Genomic DNA, 20,870 nt, shown 5'->3' on the forward strand with positions numbered 1-20,870 from the left:
GAAAAAGACTAATCGTACCTCCTGCAGCCCCGTCACATGGTCACATGGGGATTAAATGAGTCTCTCCCCCACCCTCTCCCTGCCCCCCCCCCTCCCCCCACTTTCTCTCCTGGTCTCTTCTCAATGAGAATCATGGGCATTTGAATAATAATATTATAGACGCCATCAGGGTGACAGTGGGGGAAAAAAATCAGCTCAAACCGATGATTACTCCTTCCATCTAATAATTATTTAAATACCAGATAACTCCTTTCACTCTAATTGAGGCCTTTCAGCTGTCGGCATCCCCCGGGGCCTCTGCGTGCGCCCTGGCGCTCACCTTGTGCTACCCACCGTGCCTGGACTACCGCGGAGGTCGCTGTTCGACAGAGTGACGCTCGGAGTCCTGGCATGTACAGCCGTGCAGATGACATACGTGTGGGTCCTTCAGGAGCAGTCCACTCACGAGAGGCGAGGCAGGGCCCCCGAATTTTGCTCTGAGAATGTTTTACTCTTGTAGATTTTGATTCCTAGAAATCCTACCCCAAAGGCTGCCTTCTTGGGTCATTGGAACCAGTCCCCTGCCTCTGGGTAAGCGTATTCCTCAACAGCTGTCAGGAAAACTCACTGTCAGAAAATTCCATAATTTCCTTGGCAGGATTCCCTGAGATCCTCTCTGGATAGGATGCCTGCTGGATAGCTCATTCCCGTCCCTTCTGCTCTGTTTCTGACTCTTTGAGAAAAAGAAAGACTCGGCCTGAGCTGGGACACACGTGTCCTGTCTGTGAGGTTATCTGCAAGCCCGAGGAAGATGGTACAGGATGCTGTGGGAGCTCCCCAGTCTCAGTTCAGTTCAGTTCAGTCACTCAGTCGTGTCTGACTCTTTGCAACCCCGTGAACCGTAGCACGCCAGGCCTCCCTGTCCATCACCAACTCCCAGAGTCCACCCAAAGCCATGTCCATCGAGTCGGTGATGCCATCCAACCATCTCATCCTCTGTCGTCCCCTTCTCCTCCTGCCCTCAATCTTTCCCAGCATCAGGGTTTTTTCAAATGAGTCAGTTCTTCGCATCAGGTGGCCAAAGTATTGGAGTTACAGCTTCAACATCAGTCCTTCCAGTGAACACCCAGAACTGATTTCCTTTAGGATGGACTGGTTGGATCTCCTTGCAGTCCAAGGGACTCTCAAGAGTCTTCTCCAACACCATAGTTCAAAAGCATCAATTCTTCAGGGTTCAGCTTTCTTTATAGTCCAACTCTCACATCCATACATGACCACTGGGAAAACCAGTCACAGTAGAGGAACCCTTCTCATGTGTGATGACCGCCTGGGCCTGACTGGGCCTGGAGGAGCTCACTCCCCTAACACAGAGGGGAGCCTTGTGTCCCTTTTCTCCCCTGCCCCTTAATCCGCACCCATCGAGTCTGCCCTGCATTATCACCTCCCTGTCCAGGCCCAGTGCCAGGCCCACCTCCGCCATCACTGGGCCTCCACCATCAAAAGGCATCTTCTGCGCCCCCAAAACAGGGCAGCCTCGAGGCTAAATGTAACCTGCCCCTGGGACCGCTTCGCCCACAGCAGAGGAAGCAGCGGGGCTTTGGCCACAAGATCTGGGTTCTGCTGGCACCTGCCTCCAAGTCACGCTGACGCACCTTTGACGATTTGTTTCCTCTCCATGTGTTTTGGCTTCTTCCTTTGAAAAAAGAGAAGTGGGTTGGAGTCATCTCAGAGTTGCCTTCAGCGCTGGCCTGGAATCCCTGCTTTAAAGGCGCCACTCATTAGGAGGGGCAGCCGAGGAGAGGACAGGCTTCTCCCTGCCCTGGGAGAGGAAAGGGCTTTAGGTGAAGCCCAGGAACAGCTGCTGACTCCTCTGACTTCACAGGCCTCGTTTTCTGTTCGTTTTCAGTTCAGTCGATCAGTCGTGTCCCAACTCTGTGACCCCGTGGACTGCAGCACACTAGGCTTCCTTGTCCGTTTTGTTTTATTGACGTATAGTTGATTTTATTATAGCTGATATTGTGTTAGTTTCAGGTGTACCGCAAAGTGATTCAGTTATATATATATATATTTTTCAGATTCTTTTCTGTTATAGGTTATTATAAGATATTGAATATTGCACCCTGTATATTACAGTAAATCCTATTTTATATACTGTAGGATCTGTTAATCCTATACCCCTAAATATCCCTGCCCCCTTCTTTTTCCCTTTAGTAGCCATAAATTTGCTATCTATGTCTGAGTCTGCATCTGTTTCGTATATGGATTCATTTGTATTATTTTTTAGATTCCACATATGTGATATCATTATAATATTTGTCTTTCTCTGTCTTACTTCACTTGGTATGATATTCTCTAGGTCCACCCACGTTGCTGCGAATGGCAATCTTTCAGTTTTTTATGACTGAGTAATACTCTGTTGTATATGTGCACCGTATCTTTATCCATTCCTCTGTGCATGGACACTGTAGTTGCTTCCAAATCTTGCCTGTTGTAAATAGCGCCCAGCCCCCCTCCTCATACTTACTGTCTGGATTCTGGCTTCTCAGGATCCTGGCTGTGTGAGCCACCTAGTTGGTGCAGTTATAATAATAGACACCTTTACTGTTATTGTGATGAGAAATATCATAGCCTGGATGATGTTGGTGATGATGGTGCCAGGAGGAGCTACAGATGGGCCCACGGGTGGGAGCTCTGGCATCAAAAACTTTCACTCAGTTTAGCAAAATTGTATTCCAATGCTAACTCCTCTTCCTGCCTCCTCTTCTTTCCTTTTGCAATAAGGGAGGCCAATAAAGCACAGAGGTTTGTGCTCCCAGATATCCTGAAAAAGGCAACAGAACGGGTTGTGGGGAGGAGGGAATCCTTCGCTGAGCTGAGCTGGAAATGCTTGTCGTCTCGCCCCTGCTTTGCCCCTGGTGTCTGCAGCATCTGATCGGGAAGGTATTAGGTGCCTCCTCTAGCTGACACCAACACCTGCTTCCTGAGGCCTCACTGGGGAGATGGTTTCACCAGGCCCTCGAAATGAAATATTTAGTGACTCTTGCTTCCCAAAGAGGCGAGTGTGGCCTCCCCTTGGCATCAGTGCTGCGAGCGCTCTGCGGGTCGAGCTGGCATCCCAGGGTGGCGTGTCCTCATTTGAGACTTGGGACGGGGGAGAGGGAAGCTGGTAGGAGAACGGCCACTCGGCAGGTGTGGCTCTTGAGAACGCACGTGGCACAGCGACTTCACAAACTAGACAGAGAGAGGAAGAGGGACAGGAAGGAGGCATCGTGGAGAAAATCCCCGCGGGTGACACTTGGGGTGAGGAGGAAATCCTAGCTCTACAAAATCATATGCATATGTTCACTGGCTCCTACCAAATACAAGGATGGACATTTTATTCTAAGACAGACCGTGGGATGGACAGAGATGAAAGGCTGGGAATATTGAGAGATAGATTACTACTGATAAGGCTAAGGTGTCTTGAACGTTTATAATGGGCCAAGCGTTGTTCTAAGTTGTTTATGTGAATTAAATGACTTCACCATCATAACCCTGTGAGGTAGATGCTAGTGCCAACCTCATTACATCTAGTGAGACAGCATCAGAGAACAGCTGTGTACCTTGACCAAGTTTACACAGCTATCACCTCTGTTTGAATCCAAGCACCTAAATCCAGAGCTTATGAGTCTCTCCATCACACTACATGGCATCTCATCAGAGGCATAGAGGTGGGTACCCTTCTCCCTTACCCTGAACTCAGACAGGACCAACCAGACCAGACCTTGCCAACCAGACCCTTCTTTGGAAGAGCTACCTGGTAATGTCAGCCTTGGCATTGAAAGACTGGGGCTCTCGACTCACTCTTGAAGCCAGTTTGTCCTTGTGAATTCCAAGGTGAGATGCAAGCGTCCCTCCACCCCTGCACTGCCAGGGACCCTGTCTCCTCTTGACCCTGAGGCCCCAGTGCCTGTGGCTCCTACGTGGACCACCCTTGAGTCCCGTGAAAGGAATCTGTGTGGCTGGTCCCCGGGAGCAGTCTGTCCCAGAGTAGACGCTGATTGAGAAGGAAGGGGAAAACAGTACAATTACTGGTCTGTTGAGACCTCTAGATTTAACCAGCCCTGCCAGGCAGGACAGAAGGACCTCAGCTGTTATTGCAATTATTGACTCTAGAAGCTGAAAGAAGCAAGTCTCAAGATACCATTTTGTCTGAAGGAAGAAATCTTACCAACTGGTTATGACATCCTTTGTTTTAATAGCATTCTTTAAGATCAAATAACATCCTTTATTGGTTAAGAAGTAGGCTCGGGGTGACGCTGGAGCAGCCTAAAGCCACACAACTCATGTTGACAGAGGCAGGATTTGGACACAGGTCTCTCTGAGTTCCCCACTCTGCCCCCTTCCCTAGGACTCCTTGCCTTCTGGACACCAGGCCAGTTTTCCCACTCACACTTCAACTCTTGGGATCCTGTACCTCCACCAGGCTCCCTGCAGGCTGCAGAGAGCCGTGCTGGGACTTGTGCAGTAGTGTGCCAGAGACGATCACCTTCAATCTGTTCCCTTTTCTCTGATGCACGCCTTCACCACTCCAGGGAGGGCTGGAGCTCAATGGGCTGCCCGCAGTGTTCATTCCCATGGAAAGGAAGAATATGAGTGAAAAGAGAAGTCAGGAGGTCTGGCAGGATTCCTAAAGCGCAGCCTCTTGGGGAGGCTTCAATGATAATAATAACTGGTATGAGTTAAGCATTCACTGAGTGCCAGCTCCCATGCTAAGAGGCTTCCCCGCATTATCTCATTTACTCTGATGACAACCCGAGGGGTCGGTACCGTCATTATCCCATCCTACCAGAAAGGAGGATGAGACTGGACTTGCCCAAGGTCCCACATTTCTTCCTGAATTCTGCCTGACAACAGAAGCCACTCACACTTCAAACCATGTCTCTGGAGGATGCCTGGCAGGTTAGTGAGACAGTTCATCTTAACCTCACTTGGTGTCCTCTGACGTCACCTCTGCTCCTGGGACCGTCTCCCCCCTCCATGGGCTAAGCATGTCTGTGCATGTACGTTGCGGGGCAGGCAGGGGTTCTCTGCCTGCACGCTCAATGCCAGAGTGTCTCAGAAATCCCTGCCCAGAAGGCCAAACCCCAAGTGCATCATGACAGCAACTATAATCCTCTGGCGGGAGGTGGAGGGGGGCACACTGCCCTCCACCTGTAGGCAAATGAGCTCTCCTGCCCAGAGAAGGGGCGCGCCCAGCCAGAGAAGGGGTACGCACAGCCCAGCTTCCTACAGCTCCCTACCCAGATGGAGAATGTGAGGATTCTGTTATTTCCTTTCTGCAGCTTCTCTTGAGGAATTCACGTCCGGCTACCGGCCCCAGGACACAGCTAAAAATAACCTCCGATTTTCAAACCGAAAGCTCTGTCCGTCGGGGAGGCTTTGCCGGTGAGCGCGTGGGGCCGGAAGGGCTGTGTCAGAGCCCCTGAGGTCAGCCCGGGCCTCATGCCGCTGCGCCTTCCTCTTTCCAAGGAAGCCCGGGGCCTGATGAGTCACTCCAGAACAGCACCCCGGTGGAGCCTCCTTGGAGGCGAGCGGTCAGGTGGGGCCCGCCTCTGGCACCATGGGGGCTGTCAGGCGTGGGAGGCACAGTTGCAGAGGACAGGGGGAGTTTCAAAAGACACGGAGCAGAGAGCACGTGGATCCTACAGGGGGCATCTATTCGATCCCAGATTCCAGCCCCATGTAGCCAGGTGGGGGATAAATAAAGGGATCCAGGACCCTGATGCTGGGAAAGATTGAAGGTGGGAGAAGGGGACAACAGAGGATGAGATGGTTGGATGGCATCACCAACTCAATGGACATGAGTTTGAGTAAACTCAGGGAGTTGATGATGGACAGGGAGGCCTGGTGTGCTGCAGTTCATGGGGTCACAAAGAGTCGGACACGACTGAGCGGCTGACCTGAACTGAATTGGACTCTCCTAGGCCACCTTGGTACAGAGAAGGCAATGGCACCCTACTCCAGTACTCTTGCCTGGAAAATCCCATGGACGAGGAGCCTGGTGGACTGCAGTCCATGGGGTCGCTAGGAGTTGGGCACGACTGAGCGACTTCACTTTCACTTTTCACTTTCATGCATTGGAGAAGGAAATGGCAACCCACTCCAGTGTTCTTGCTGGAGAATCCCAGGGACGGGGGAGCCTGGTGGGCTGCTCGCACAGAGTTGGACACGACTGAAGCGACTTAGCAGCAGCAGCAGGCCACCTTGGAGCACGTGCTCCATCCTGGCGTGAGCCTTTCCACTCCTGCTGCCTCATTACCCGGACTTCTGTCTCGACTTGTCCAAGAAGGTTGCTGGCCAGTCTGTCCAGCCGGGAGAAAAGATTTCTCCGCTAGAGCCACCACTGTCCCCACCTCCCCCATAAAAGTCAGGAGCAGGCAGAGCGATGGGAAGGCTCCACCGTCTGTCCCCTGCCCACCACTCTCTGAAGGTCTGCAGGAGCCCCCTCCTTGCCCCTCTGGGCAAGCTTTCCTGGAATAGTAGGAAAAGCTGCAGAACCTGGGGCTCGGGAGGGCAGGGAGGGAGCAGGGACATCAGGGCAGGGGATTGACCGGCGGGGGCGGGCAGCCTGAGGTTGACCGTGAGGAGCCTTAAACCATCACGGGGCCCCAGCAGTGGCTGCCGCGCGACTGACCTTCAACTCACTTCCCTTGGCTCCTCCCCATGCCTCCCAAACCCAGAACTCTCGCCCAGGTGGCTGAGACTGGACTCAGCCAGCCAGTCCCCACAAGTAAGGTGGCCGGCTCCACACTGGACTCGACCTGCAAAGGAAGCCACAGGGTCCCTGCTTACCGGGGAGGCAGTGGCTGACATCCTCCCGACCCAAAGAGGAAGGGTGGGTGGTTGTCTGCCCTTTACCCGGGGACTCTTCAGGCTCCTGAATAGCACCCATGTGGGCCCCGGGCCTAGCTCACTCTCAGAACAAGTGTTCCCTGCTAACACTGCAGGATTCCCTCTAGAGGACCAGGCTGAAGGGCAGTGAGAGGCAATGTTAGATGACCAGCTCCCCTCCTTCCTTCCCTGTGGGGGACGGAGCATGAAAGAGGAAACCAGCAGTGCGAGGGGGTGGACGGCTGAAATAAGAAGGAATTTTATTTGGGACACCAGATTCGGAAGGGAGAGCCTGGGAGAGGGCCTCCCTAACCACTGGTGTTTCACAGGCTGGAGCGTTTTCCACGGACTGGGAGTGAGCAGGAGGAACCTGGCAACTGGGTGGGAAGACTGGCCTTAGTCCCCACACTGGGATCCACTGGCTGCGGGGACTCGGTCTGTTAACCTCTCTGAGCGGTAAAAACGATCTCTGAAGAGGACAGAAATAGAGATGCTTTGTAAAGTTTAAAAAAAAAAAAAAGCATTTTACAGTGTCAAAGCTGGAGACCAAAATAGATAATAGGATTCCCTGAACATCCCGAAGAGGGAGAATGTATGTTAAAAATAGAAAAACCCAAATACAGAAGGAAGAGGCTCACAGAGCTAGCAGGCGCTGGGACCCGGGTCAAGCAAGCCGGTTCTCCAGGGATTTGTTTTCTGTCTGACCGCTCTGCCTCTTGTGTTTTGCAGAACCATGTGAGGGCCAGGCCGGGGAGGTGGAGTTCGGGAGAGATCGGAGGCCCTGTGTCCTGGCCCTCGGCCGGCTCAGGATGGAACAGAGGAGGCCCGGGCCGCGGGCGGCAGACGGGGACGGCTGGCCTGTGGTCCTGCTCTCGGCCGTCTGCGTGCTGCTGGCGCCCCAGGCGGCCAGCGCGCCCCAGTTCAGCACCTTCCACTCGGAAAACCGCGACTGGACCTTCAACCACCTGACGGTGCACCGCGGGACCGGGGCGGTGTACGTGGGCGCCATCAACCGCGTGTACAAGCTGACGGGCAACCTGACCATCCAGGTGGCTCACAAGACGGGCCCGGAGGAGGACAACAAGTCCTGCTACCCGCCGCTGATCGTGCAGCCCTGCGGCGAGGTGCTCACGCTGACCAACAACGTCAACAAGCTGCTCATCATCGACTACTCGGAGAACCGGCTGCTGGCCTGCGGCAGCCTGTACCAGGGCGTGTGCAAGCTGCTGCGGCTCGACGACCTCTTCATCCTGGTGGAGCCGTCCCACAAGAAGGAGCACTACCTGTCCAGCGTCAACAAGACGGGCACGATGTACGGGGTGATCGTGCGCTCCGAGGGCGAGGACGGCAAGCTCTTCATCGGCACGGCCGTGGACGGCAAGCAGGACTACTTCCCCACGCTGTCCAGCCGCAAGCTGCCGCGCGACCCCGAGTCCTCCGCCATGCTCGACTACGAGCTGCACAGCGACTTCGTCTCCTCGCTCATCAAGATCCCCTCCGACACCCTGGCCCTGGTGGCCCACTTCGACATCTTCTACATCTACGGCTTCGCCAGCGGGGGCTTCGTCTACTTCCTGACGGTCCAGCCCGAGACCCCCGAGGGCGTGGCCATCAACTCGGCCGGGGACCTCTTCTACACCTCGCGCATCGTGCGGCTCTGCAAGGACGACCCCAAGTTCCACTCCTACGTGTCCCTGCCCTTCGGCTGCACGCGGGCCGGGGTGGAATACCGCCTCCTGCAGGCCGCCTACCTCGCCAAGCCCGGGGACGCGCTGGCGCGGGCCTTCAACATCAGCAGCCAGGACGACGTGCTCTTCGCCATCTTCTCCAAAGGGCAGAAGCAGTACCACCAGCCGCCGGATGACTCCGCCCTCTGCGCCTTCCCCATCCGCGCAGTCAACCTGCAGATCAAGGAGCGCCTGCAGTCCTGCTACCAGGGCGAGGGCAACCTGGAGCTCAACTGGCTGCTGGGGAAGGACGTGCAGTGCACCAAGGCGGTAAGGAGGACGCCCCCGGCACACACCCCGCTCAGGACACGCCTGCCCCCAGATCCCCTGCAGGAGGACATGGCAGCCCGCTCCAGTATTCTCGCCGGCAAAACCCCATGGACAGAGGAGCCTGGCAGGGCTACCGTCCGTGGGGTTGCAAAGAGTCAGACATGACTTCGCTACTGGACAACCCAGACCGTCGCAGCCTGCAATGAGGGAGGTGGCAGGCTCATGCGCTTGAGCTACGTCTGTTGATCCTGCGGAATCATTCCGCATATATCCCATCCAGTGACCTAAGCGCTGCCGGCTTCAGCCGTGAGCCCTACCCCATCACGACCTGCCCTCGTGGAGCTTTTGTGTGTGTGTCCACGACTTCTGCTCAGTCGTGTCCGACTCTTTGCGAACCATGGACTGCAGCCCGCCAGGCTCCTCTGTCCATGGGGATTCTGGAAGCAAGAATACTGAAGTGGGTTGCCATGCCCTCCTCCAGGGGATCTTCCCAACCCAGGGATCGAACCTGGGTCTCCCGAGCTGCAGGCAGATTCTTTAACGTCTGAGCCACCAGGGAAAGCCCCTTACTCACTTCGTTAGTGAGGCAAGACATAGACATACATAAAACGGGTAGGCTCTCCAGTGATGACAGTTGCTGTAGAGAGAAAATAAAGCAGGGAATGGGGAGAGGCAGGACCCAAGAGGATTGTCTCATTGAGAAAGCAGCATCTGAGCAAAGAGTGAGGAAGAGCCAGCTGTGTGGGTATCTGGGGAGAGCGTTCGAGAGAGTGGGCGGGAACAGCAGTGCAGAGAATGCCGGGCATGCCCCGAGCGCGTGACGAAGAGCGAGGCGGCCACTGCAGCTGGACCTCGGCATGCGGCAGAAATTGTGGCTGGAGAGGAGGCCGGTCAGAGGTAACAGGGACCACGTCTTGCCCACGCAGGGCCCTGCCGGCCACAGTGAGGGGTAAAGGAGGCAGGCAGGTATGGAGGCTGGAGGAGCCGGAGGAGGGCAAAGGGGGTCAAGCGTGACTGATGGGTTGAAAGCTAGGGAAGAAGAGCCAGGCGTCCCCGCAGAGGGAAAGGAGGGGAGGAAGGAGAGTTCAGAGTCCAGACCTGAGGGTGGAAGAGACGAGGAAGTCGGTGGCGAGCCCTGTCCTGTGAGAGGATCAGAAGGGCCGCCATCTCGGTGGGCACCACGATCCATCAGTCTGTCCATCCACCCGTCATGTCATCCATCTATCCACCCCTCCATTCTTCCTTTATCCCTCCCTCCATCCATCCATTCAGCAAGAGGGTATCAAAGATCTCTCGAGTGCCCAGCACCGTACTAGGCACTGGGAATGCAGACGTAAAAAAGACATGATCGTTACTCTCCAACGTATCATAATCCAATGGGCAAGAGAGTGAGAGATAAAAATAGCAAGCAGCGTCATGTAATGCTGAAGAGTTTGGCATTCAGAGTTTAGATTCCATCTGTGCTACTTCCCGGCTTCAGAAGTAGCTTAGTGTGTCTACATGATCATCTGTGAGGTGGGACTCATAATGCCTACTTCACGGGATGATCAGATGTGGCGTGTTAGGTTGGCCATGATTAGTTAACTGTTATGCAGTGTGACAAATTCTAAGATGGATTTCTGTGCAAAGTCCTGTGGACACGAGATCTGCAGCCTGGGGATCAGTGTGACACCAAGTGACCTGTATGGCTGCCTTTTGAAACCCCTAAAGAGGAAGTGTCTGCTACTGGGACCAAAAGCCACTTCTTAAAGCAAGAAAAAAAAAAATCTCACGTAGACGATGCTTCTGTTCCTGCTGTCAGTTTCTTGGTCCAGTAGAACAGTAGTTAAGGCCATAGGCCTGGAATTCCAACAGATTTGTGTTTAAAAGTCAGTCCTACCACTCGTGTGACTTTGGGCAAGTTACGTACCTGATCTGAGTTGTATTTTTATTTTAACAATAGAAATAGCAAGTCTGTTTTTATGAGGATTAAATAGAAAAAGTATGTATTAGCACAATACTTGGCACATAGCATCTAATAAATGACAGCTATATATTAGTTAAAGAACCATTCATTTCTTGTTATTTTACCTTTATACAATGAGGAGGTTGAGCTAGATAGTTTCCAAAGTTCTTTACAGCCCTGAAATTCTATAACCTATGGCCCCAGTGAATTGAGAAAGTAGCATTGAGATATATACATTGCCATGTGTAAAATAGACAGCTAGTGAGAAGGTGCTGTATAACCCAGGGAGCTCAGCCCAGTGCCCTGCGATGACTTGGATGTGGGGAGAGATGCTCCTGAGGGCGGGTATATATGTATACTTGTGGCTGATTCACATTGTTGTACAGCAGATATCAACCCAGTATTGAAAGCAATTATCCTCCAATTAAAATTAAATTTAAAAGATAATAAAACAAAAATACAGATTGACAACCGAAAAAAAAAAAAAAAAAAAGAAGACGAAGAAATGGCCTTCAGTCAGCACAGCAGGCTGCCCACCACAGTTTTGTTAAATGAATAAATAAAATTCCCTCAAGCACTTAATAAAAAAGAGAGAAGAGGAAAGGAAATGAAAGGGTTAATGCCTTGCAGAGTCTGTCCCGGTTCCCACTGCCCAGAGGGGGCCTTGTCAGGAGGAAACTGCTGATTCCTGCCTGCTTCTGAGCCAGAGGAAGGAGGAAGAGCCCACACCCTCGCGGGACTCCCCTGTCTGCAGAGACAAGCCCGGGCTAGTAAGCAAAGGGCCACAAAGGTGGGGGACAGCAGGTGGGCTAGGGCTCGGAGGGAAGAGCCCCGCACTAACCACGCCCACCCTGAGCATCAGACTCTGCTGGGGCTGCCTGGATAGCAGGGGTGGGGTGGGGGGCAACAGGAAGGGCCCCTTACCGTCCTTATAGTCCCAGACCTGGGCACCCAGAGGCATTCCAGTGGCCTCAAAGGGGGTTAAGAGAGAAGCAGAGGTCCCAGGGCTTAATTTTAACATGCTCTCTGGACTCACAGGAAACTCTCAGATAAAAAATTTTGAGCTCTGTTCCCAGAAAAGAAATAAGGAAGGGGACCCTCACTCACTGAATAGCAGCTCTGCCCTAAAGGCTGTGCTGGCCAACTTAAGGGTTATCTCACTTATCCTTAATATGACCCTATAAAGCAAGGATGTATGACAGATGGAAGAATAAAGATCCCCAAAACTCAATTGCTAACATCAATACAACAGAATGGCACGGCAGGGGCTTGGATGTGGTTTGGCCCATAGGACTTCTGAATCCAAGCGCTTTGCCTTTAGCCATGATGTTCCTAAGGAAAGCCATGCTTCAGGCTCTCCCTTTCTGGACAGAAGTAAACGGCAGCAGGTGTCTGAGAATATCTGACAACTTAGAGAAGAGAGAAAGAAATGCTGGCCAATCCTGGCAGCTTAGGCTCAGAACAAGCCATTTCCCTCCCAATCTGGGGATTCTAGACGCAGGAGGGATATAGAGAAATTCAAAATCACCGACAAGTGGTCTGCTTCTGTCATCATTTCTCAGAAGCTGGCTTGGGTTATGCCTGAGCCCAGGCTCGGCAGCCTTACTGGTCCCTGGAGAGACTGGGAAAGAAAGCAAGGCCGTGAAATCAAGAACTTTCAGAGCCGAAAGGCAGCTTGACAGTTGCCTGCTCCAGTCCTTTTCCTTTAGAGTTGAGAACGTTTAGACTCAGACAGGGTGTGTGGCAGATCCAAATCACACGTCTGGCGAGGGGTAGAGGCAGGGCTACAATCTAGATTTTCTAATGCTTTACCGGGACGCTTGTGCCTGCAGCATAGGGATGAGAAAGAGAAGTAGAAAATGTAAAAAGTGGTAGCTGAGTCCTCTGACCTGCCTTTCTAGGGAGCTTGAAATTTCCATCATTGGCTCCAGGGATGTGCTGTTGAGTCTTTAAAAGGATGGTTATATGCAGGCAGTGGATGTGGTAGGGAAGAGATGGGGCTGGGGGATCTTGATCAGAAGCATCTGCCAATGTCCTTGGTGTAAATACTCCCACTGTGAATGATTTCAAGCCACTAGTGTGATGCCGCTAAATGCAGAGATAGATGTGTGGGCATCCCTCCTGAGCTGGCTGGAGCAGGTCATTGCTTCACTCCCTTCCTGAGAAACGTATCCCTTCTATTGTGCAGAGCTACATAAAATCCAGAGTTCAAGGTAATCCTTAACCTAAGACTCAAGTTTCCTTTCCTAAAGAATGAACACACACAACCACACACAAGCGTACTGCCATGATTCGCTTGTTGGAGCAGCAGATCACTACGAAACACCAAGGAATCAGAAGGATGCAAGCACTGTTCCCTTTGGATCTGAACAGGGAATGGAAGGGAAGTTCCTGTTTTACCAAAAAGAAAAAAAAAAAAAAAAACGCTGATACACCAGTTCTTCCTAGGAAATGAGGCTGTCAGGGGCCAGTAAGTCAGCCTGCTCTTCCCTGGTGTGGCTGAGAGGAGGAGCGTGATGGGAACACGTCTCTCCACCATGCCTTCCATGCTTCCTGTGACCATCATTTCCTTCCTCCCCGGGATGCCTTTCCAGACCCAGAAGGAACAGCTGCAACAGGGCTCAGTGTTCTTTCAGGCCCAGAGTTGGCAACTTTTGCCCAAAGGGTCCCCGTTGTGTAATCAGCCAGGCCATTTCAGAGGACCCGTCATGGCCAGCCCCAGGCCAAACAGCGCAGAGAATGCACACTCCTTAGCAGGCCCCGGCCTCAGGATGCATGCAGTCTGTTTTCTTCTTCTCTTTTTTAAGCTGAGTGAGATCTTGGAAATAATTTAAAAGCTCCTAAAGAGGATGTTACTAGTTAAGGCTCACAGAGCCACACAGAGGTAGGGCAGAGGGTAGAAATCTTTCTCTCCAGCTATTTTTTCACTTGCTCAAGGCCATCTCCTTTCGCAGCACCCCAGTCTCTCCTGATAGATACACTCTTTATACAAGCACACCCTGCAAAAGGCTGCTAGCGGGAAGGTCTTCATCCTCAGAATCGACCCAGATTCCATCGAAGACCTCTAAAGACGAAGGTGAAACTCTCTGCGTGCTTGTGCTTAGCTGCTCAGTCGTGTCCGACTCTTGCGACCCCATGGACTGTAGCCCACCAGGCTTCTCTGTCCATGGGATTCTCCAGGCAAGAATCCTGGAGTGAGTTGCATGTCTTGCTCCAGGGGATCTGCCAGAGTCAGGCAGAACCCACATCTCCTGCATTGCATGCAGGTGGATTCTTTACCCGCTGAACCATAAGGGAAGCCTGAAACTCACTGTACAACGTGACCAATCTTTGCAGGCATCATTTCCTTTCCTCCCCAGTGACTCTCTCATGCAGATGGGCAGGTAGTATGACACGTGAAAAAACTGAGATTCATGTAGATGAAGTGACTTTTCCAAAGTATAAGGCACTGTTCAATATCACGATAACTGTTTTCAGTCTATCCCCAGTATGGGATGTGGAATGGCTGAAAATTCCTCATGCCCAGAGGCAGGACTTTGCAGTCCAGGAAACAAATAAGGAGCCCCCTCCAGGCTGTAAGAATCTTGTGAGGTTGCCGCCTCTAGACTGAATCCTCACTGTCTAAACAGAAAGAGCCCCACCAATGGCCACAGGGAATTTCAATGACAAGGACATGAGTTCCAGCGATCAGTTTTGCAAATTGCCACTGGTGATCTTTGGGTGGCAGCGGGTGCAGGAGGAAGAAAGCTGCTGGGTCCTCTCTCTGGATTCACTGGAGCCAGTGTGGGTTCACGGGGTGGGTGTGTGGGTCTGCGCTGACAGCATATGTTAGTCCCCATGCCTGCACTTCTCCGAGGCCCAGTGTCCCAGGCTGGTGGCCGCAGAGGCTGGGCTGGTGTGGGGTGACTCCGCCCTACCCCCGCTGACACTCACCCCCGGTCCCTCCCCTTCTCTCCAGCCGGTGCCCATCGATGACAACTTCTGTGGACTGGACATCAACCAGCCACTTGGAGGCTCGGTCCCAGTGGAGGGCCTGACCCTGTATGCCACCAGCCGGGACCGCATGACCTCAGTGGCCTCCTACGTTTACAACGGCTACAGCGTGGTGTTCGTGGGGACAAAAAGCGGCAAGCTGAAAAAGGTAAGGGTCTGAGCCTGGATGTCGTGATGCTGTAACTAGAGGCAACTCAGTTTTCTTGGGGTGATGGCAGTTGACGGCACTGGGGGGTAATTCGTGGTTTATCTTCCAGCTACTTCCTCTAGCTATTGGTCAATGAATGCCTTGGGAATATACACATATTTCAATATTGTTGAAACACCAAGGAATTAGGAAGGTGTGTCTGGCTAAAGGAGAAAAAACAAATGTTATCAAGTAGAACTGATTTTTTGATTATCTATATTATGAATGGCTCACATCACAAATCCCTCCCCACAGCTTCTAGAGTTGAGCAAAAGTCTTTGTTGAGTCCCAAGCAGCTGGTTGAAGCAGATGATGGATCCTGGTTCTCAGTAAATGGGGTGCAGCTCTGGGATGGTATACGTGCCTGGCTTAGAGGCCATTCCCCTGTCTTTCCTTTTCCTGCAATCGCAGAGCCTTCCCTGCCCCTCCGTCCCCACCCCCAGGACCCAGGAGGAAGTAGACATCTTATCCCTTGTGTGTGTGTGTGTGCGCACGCGTGTACCTGTCCTGGGCACTTCTGCCTGCAGGAGGGCATGGGCCCTCTGGGGCTGGCAGCGCGGGAAGCTTCCTGCGTGGCAGGCTGAGGCTGGCAGCTTGTACCTGCTTGTCTAGCGCCCCGGGCGTGGAGACTACGAAGCACAGTCTGGTTCATTACGTGGGATTACAGCCGCCGCATTCTTTCCGGTCCCTGCTAATCCCTTTTTCCCACGCTCACCCGCCCCCCTCCTGCCCCCTTTCCCGTCCCCCCACCTGTGGATCAAGGCACCAGCCAGACCTCTCTGCATTTCACCTTGATGTTGGCTTCAACCCTGTAGCTCTTCCCTCCTAATCCATTTAGAGCCTCTGGAGAGGTGTTGTTTGGGAAGGAGGGTGGCAGGGAAGGAGCCTAAGGAGGAAGTTCCGTGTTCTGCTTGTTCTGAGTTGCTGCCAAAGGAGGTGAGAAAAACTGGTCTGGGTTGATGTGGAGGTGCTGAACCCAACAGACCCCTTCTTCTCATGGTACTAGAGCCCCTTAAGCCTTTCCTCACTCAAGGGAGAGCTTCCTGCCTCTTCCAGCCCTGCGCCCTCTGCTCGGCCTGGGACTGTGGGCCCTGGCTTGGTTTCAGGCCCAGGAGACTGAGGGTACGTGTGGTCCCTGTGTTTGCTTTTCCAAAAGTGGAGAGAGAAGGGGTTGGCCTTCTGAGATTCCACTAGGATTTAAAAGTGGTATATTCTGGGAAAGAATCTGAAAAGGAATGTATATATTTAAAACTGAATCAGTTTGGTGTGGCTCAGATGGTAAAGAATCTGCCTGCAGTGGGGGAGACCCGGGTTCGATCCCTGAGTTGGATCAATCCCCTGGAGAAAGAAATGGCAACCCATTCCAGTATTCTTGCTTGGAGAATTCCATGGACAGAGAGCCTGGCAGGGGGACAGTTCATGGGATTGCAAAGAGTCGGACACAACTGAGCAACGAACACACACACACATACCTGAACTTAACACAACATTATAAATCAACTATACTTTGACTTTTAAAAAGTAGCGTAGGATCAGAAAGACCCGCTGGAGGAGGAAAGGACACCGGACTCTAGTGCTTGCCTGGAGAATCCATGGACAGAGGAGCCAGGTGAGCTGCAGTCCATGGAGCCGCAAAGAGTCAGACGCGACTGAACGACTGAGCACAGCGTATATTCTATCCGCAGGGTTCAACTTGGACACTCTGAGGCTGGCTACCTTTTACAGGGTTATCTATACAGTCGAGTAGATTTTGCCCAGGGACTTTGGGCCAAAGGGTCTATGGGAGTTGAAATCTAGCCCGAACTTTCTTGCTCAAGCCAAGCGCCCGTGGGTATAAACATACCCCCAGAGGGGTCCACTTACTGTTTCATCTGCCCGTAGAGCCCACCTCCATCTCAGCTGCACAAGGACTTTCTAAGGCCAGCAGTAACCAGAACCAGGCTGGTGCTCAGCATCTTTCCCTGTCCTTCCGGAACCTTCAGTCTCTCTTCTGGATCATTCCTGTGACCCTGTCTCTACTCTCTTAAAAGTTCTGTTAAAGGCGGAAGGCATGTTTCATCCATATTTATTTCCTTCTTCCTGCCTCATCCTTCCATCAAATGTTCCCTCCTGGGATGGGCCCCAAAACTATCTTGAAAATAGAACCCTTTCCTGAGAAGTCTTAGAGACCATCTAGCCCAACACTGGTGTTATTTGACAGGAAAATTGAGGTCCAGAGAGGAAAAATGACTCATCCAAGCTTAGAGATGAGGACAAGTTGCCTCTTGCCCTGACACCCAAGTTGGCACCCTTTTTACATAAAGAGGCAGCCACGGAGCCTGAGGGTGGAGGCTGAGAACAGTCTTCGGGTTTAGGCTTGCTACAAGGTTCAGCCAGGGGCTAGCACCTTCTCTCTGCTGGACTCTGGATCCGAGTTAGGGAATTATCGTTTTCTGAATGGACGGATGAGGGCTGAGTGAAGGCAGAACCCCCCAGTGAGGCCCAAAGGGCCCTGCGCGCACCTTCCCATTGCCTCTGCGCGTCTTGTGCCCACAGACGGGGGCTGCTGGGGCACCTTTCCAAGCCAGGCTCCCCAGGTGGCTCTCCTCGCCCTGTAGGAACCCCAGCAGACAGGTCACTAAGGAGGCAAGTTGCAGGGTTCAAGGACGAGGCTGGGGGTGTGGCCACCCACAGCTTGTTCCAACCTGCAGGCCGGCTCCTTCTCCTCTCTCTCGGCTTCGCTGTTCTCTGCCTGTTTCCATGAGCTCATAATGCCCCTCTTTCTCCTGGGGCGACTCACCCTTCCTTTCCACCCACACGCCTTGGAAGCACCTGATACCAATGCCAGGCTCCCATCAGCCTCCCGTTTACCCAGAGAAATGGCCCATGAGGAATCTGTGGAATGTCCCCAGGAAACCCTACCATGGTCCAGGCCCCAAAGCTCTTTCAACACAGGAAGGAAAATAAAGAAAAAAAAAAAAAAATAGCCAAGAGTTTGGAGACGGGAGGGAAGCTGGGTGCGTCAGAGCCACTCATTTCTTCCCTGCCTGGCCAGGCGTCTGTCAGACCGCGTGGACTGCGTCCATGGCAGCCCATGGGAACAGGATGTCCCGAGTGGGGACGGCTAGAGGAAGCAGAGACTCGCTAGAAGTGGCAGGACCGCGAAGGGCTGCTCTGTGCTGTGTCACGTTCGTGCTCACACCCAGCCCTCGGCTGGACACGCGGAAAGCAGTGCAGACAGGCCACTGCCTGCAGAGCCGCGAACACGCGGAGGGAACAAACAGAAGAAGGGCGAGACCTCAGAACCCAGAGGGGTCATACGTGCAGAGCCTAAGGACCAGGGCAGTAGAGGCCGTAAGAGGACAGGCCAGAATCCCCCACAGAGATGGAACAGTTCCAGAGATATCAGCTGCAACCTGGTGATTAACCTGGAGGGCTTCCCGGAAGAGGAAGCTTACCAGGATTTACTCCAAGACTGAATGAAACAAAATGATGAGTTGAGGGTGGGAGAAAGGGCCCCTGTAGACCTCGGCTGCCACATTGAGAAGATGCAAAGCATGTGTCAGGAAGGTCTAGAGTGCCTGGCGGGGCTTGGAGGTGCAAGCCAAGAAGCAGCGTGGCTTGAGGCTTCAGGCGCTAAGAGGATCAAGTGAAAAGGACCTTGGGATTTTCACTGACCTTGTGAGCCAACTGTCTGATCCGGCAGAGTTAATTAGTCTTCACCACACGAACAAAAGAGCGAATTCTAAGTCCTGAGAAGTGGTGGCTCCACTTTACACTGGAGATAACATTGTAAGAGGGCTAAGTCAACTAAAAAGTATGAGCTCAGCAAGGGCTGGAAGGATATGGGAGTCTTGCTCTCTGGAGAATATGTTTAAAAGGCTGCTAGCCCAAGGGAAGAAGAGTAAAGGAGGGGACCTAACAGCTTTCTTCACACAGTATGATTTACTGAGCACTTATTAAGTGTTGTTCATAGAGCTTTTATCTCCTAACTCATCTAATCTTTACATCACTGAATGGGGTAAGTGCTGTGATGCCCTCCATTTGACTGATGAGGAAACGGAGGCCCAGAAAGGTAAAGAAATGTGTCCAACGCTGCACGGCAAAGTAAATGGCAGAGCCGGGATTCGAACCTGGATCACCTGGTTTCCCAAGCTTCGGGCTTCTCCGCTAAGCTGTGCCAGATGAATTAGACTGATTCGTGCGGCCCCAAAGGGCACCAGAGGGCCACCAGGTGGGGCTTCCGGTAAAATAGCTCTCCACTTAGTGTAAGGAAGAAGCTGCTTGTAGCCAAACTGTCCCATCATAGAAAGGGTTGACTCAGGAGGAAATGACCTCCCAGTCTCAGTGGAAACACTGGGGCAGAGCCTGGGTGGCCCCCGATCAGGGAGGCTGTGGAGGGGCCCTGCCCCATGCACGTGACTTTCCATTCATGCCACACCGCTCCAGCTCTGCCTCCTTTGGTAGGAGTGGGTGTTCAGGGGGGGCCAGAGGAGGCGTCCAGAGCCAGGAGGCTGAGGCCCCCGGGGTGTGTGGGCTCTGAAGTCCCCGCTGGGTCTGTGCTGACCCTCGGGGTGTGGCAGAAAGGCCCCTCAGGGTCAGCAGGGAGGCACTTGGCCCAGAGAGAGGGTGAGACGGGGCGCAGATGATGGCGAGGGCGGGTTGGCCCGGGATGCGGGGCAGGGGAGAGACAGCAGGACCCCCCAGACCTAGGCACGGCTGACTTCCGACACCCCTCCTGGCCGCAGGCAGGCCGTGGGGTCCCCCGGCGCAGACACGGAAGATTGTGGCCACAGGGACCTCGAGCTCTTTGCCTACCACGTCCCGGGTTGGCGCATGCAGTCCCAGAGGCAGGCCACGGGCTGTAGGAGGGAAGGGGCTGAGCTGAGAAGGCAAGAGACTCCAGGAGCAGGAAGCGGGACTCACAGGGCTTGGGGCAAAGACCTCTTGGTTCCTCTCTTTCATTCGCACCTGCTGGAACCACTGCCTCAAGGCCTGGCTTCCCCTTTCTCTGCCTCCTCCGGCCCCCCAACCCCAGGGCCTCCCAAGAGCAGGGGGCCTGCTTCTCCTTCTTGTCCCTGCACCGCGACACCCCTCCTGCTCGAGGCCCGTCCTCACCTAGCCCGTAAGGCCCTCCTCATGTACCCCACCGCTTTGCTCCGACAAGCATGGGAGCGGCTGCTAACGCGTCCCCGCCTCTTGAGAGTCACCATCCTAGAGATCAGGGACCCTCTTTTCCATAGATGTCGCCCATCCCTGCGGTCAGATCCCTTGTCTCTCACCCCTCAGGTGCTCATGAAATTTGTCTGAGATGTACCTTCTCCAGGCCAGACATGCATTTGCATGGAGTGGTATAGAGACAGACACCAAGAGTGACTCCTGTTCACGTGGCTGGTTTGCAGAGGGAGGAAGTTGGGATGCGGTGTGCAGGTCTGGGCGAAGGGGCAGGCGGGTGAGGAGTCTAAGAAATAAGAGAACTGCCAGGACAGGAAGAGAGTTTGTTTGCTGGTGAACAGCGCTTGGAAGAGGGTGGAGCTGAGCTCTCAGAAATGTGGATAGAGCTGGGAGAAGGGAGCTGGGTTGCTGCTGTCACCTGCATATCCCCAGGAGAGCACGGCCAGCCATCTGCCTCGCCTGCATCACGGGCAGGCTTGCCTCCAGCAGGGAGGCAGGTACAAAGGCCCAGGTGACGTCCCTCCCCAGCACCATCCCCCATGCCAATCCTCTGTTTATTGGACGAACTCCCGGACATTCTGGCAAATCCACAGAGACTCAGCCTTTTCAAGGTCTGGGCAGAGCTGTGGCCTCTTTTAGCTCCACCTTCTTTCCTGATGGCTAAGGCAGCCACCAGAATGCCTGTGAAATTCTTGAGGAAAATTCTTTCTGCCTTCCCCCATGGGACCTAGCAGCGCAAGGC

General features: G+C 53.4%; 1 protein-coding gene across 2 annotated transcripts in view; it reads left to right on the plus strand.

Annotated features, from left to right (window-relative positions):
- The window catches only part of PLXNA2 (plexin A2), a 232,328-nt gene that overhangs the window by 19,564 nt on the left and 191,894 nt on the right, over positions 1-20,870 (plus strand). For both annotated transcript variants that reach the window (XM_018060786.1, XM_018060787.1), the window contains exons 2-3: positions 7,582-8,849; positions 14,753-14,935. In XM_018060786.1, coding sequence (XP_017916275.1) covers positions 7,662-8,849; positions 14,753-14,935 — 1,371 coding nt within the window. In that variant the 5' untranslated portion in view covers positions 7,582-7,661. The remainder of the gene's footprint in view (positions 1-7,581; positions 8,850-14,752; positions 14,936-20,870) is intronic.

The sequence above is a fragment of the Capra hircus genome, chromosome 16 (genome assembly GCF_001704415.2).
Source record: "Capra hircus breed San Clemente chromosome 16, ASM170441v1, whole genome shotgun sequence".
Taxonomy (NCBI): Eukaryota; Metazoa; Chordata; class Mammalia; order Artiodactyla; family Bovidae; genus Capra; species Capra hircus.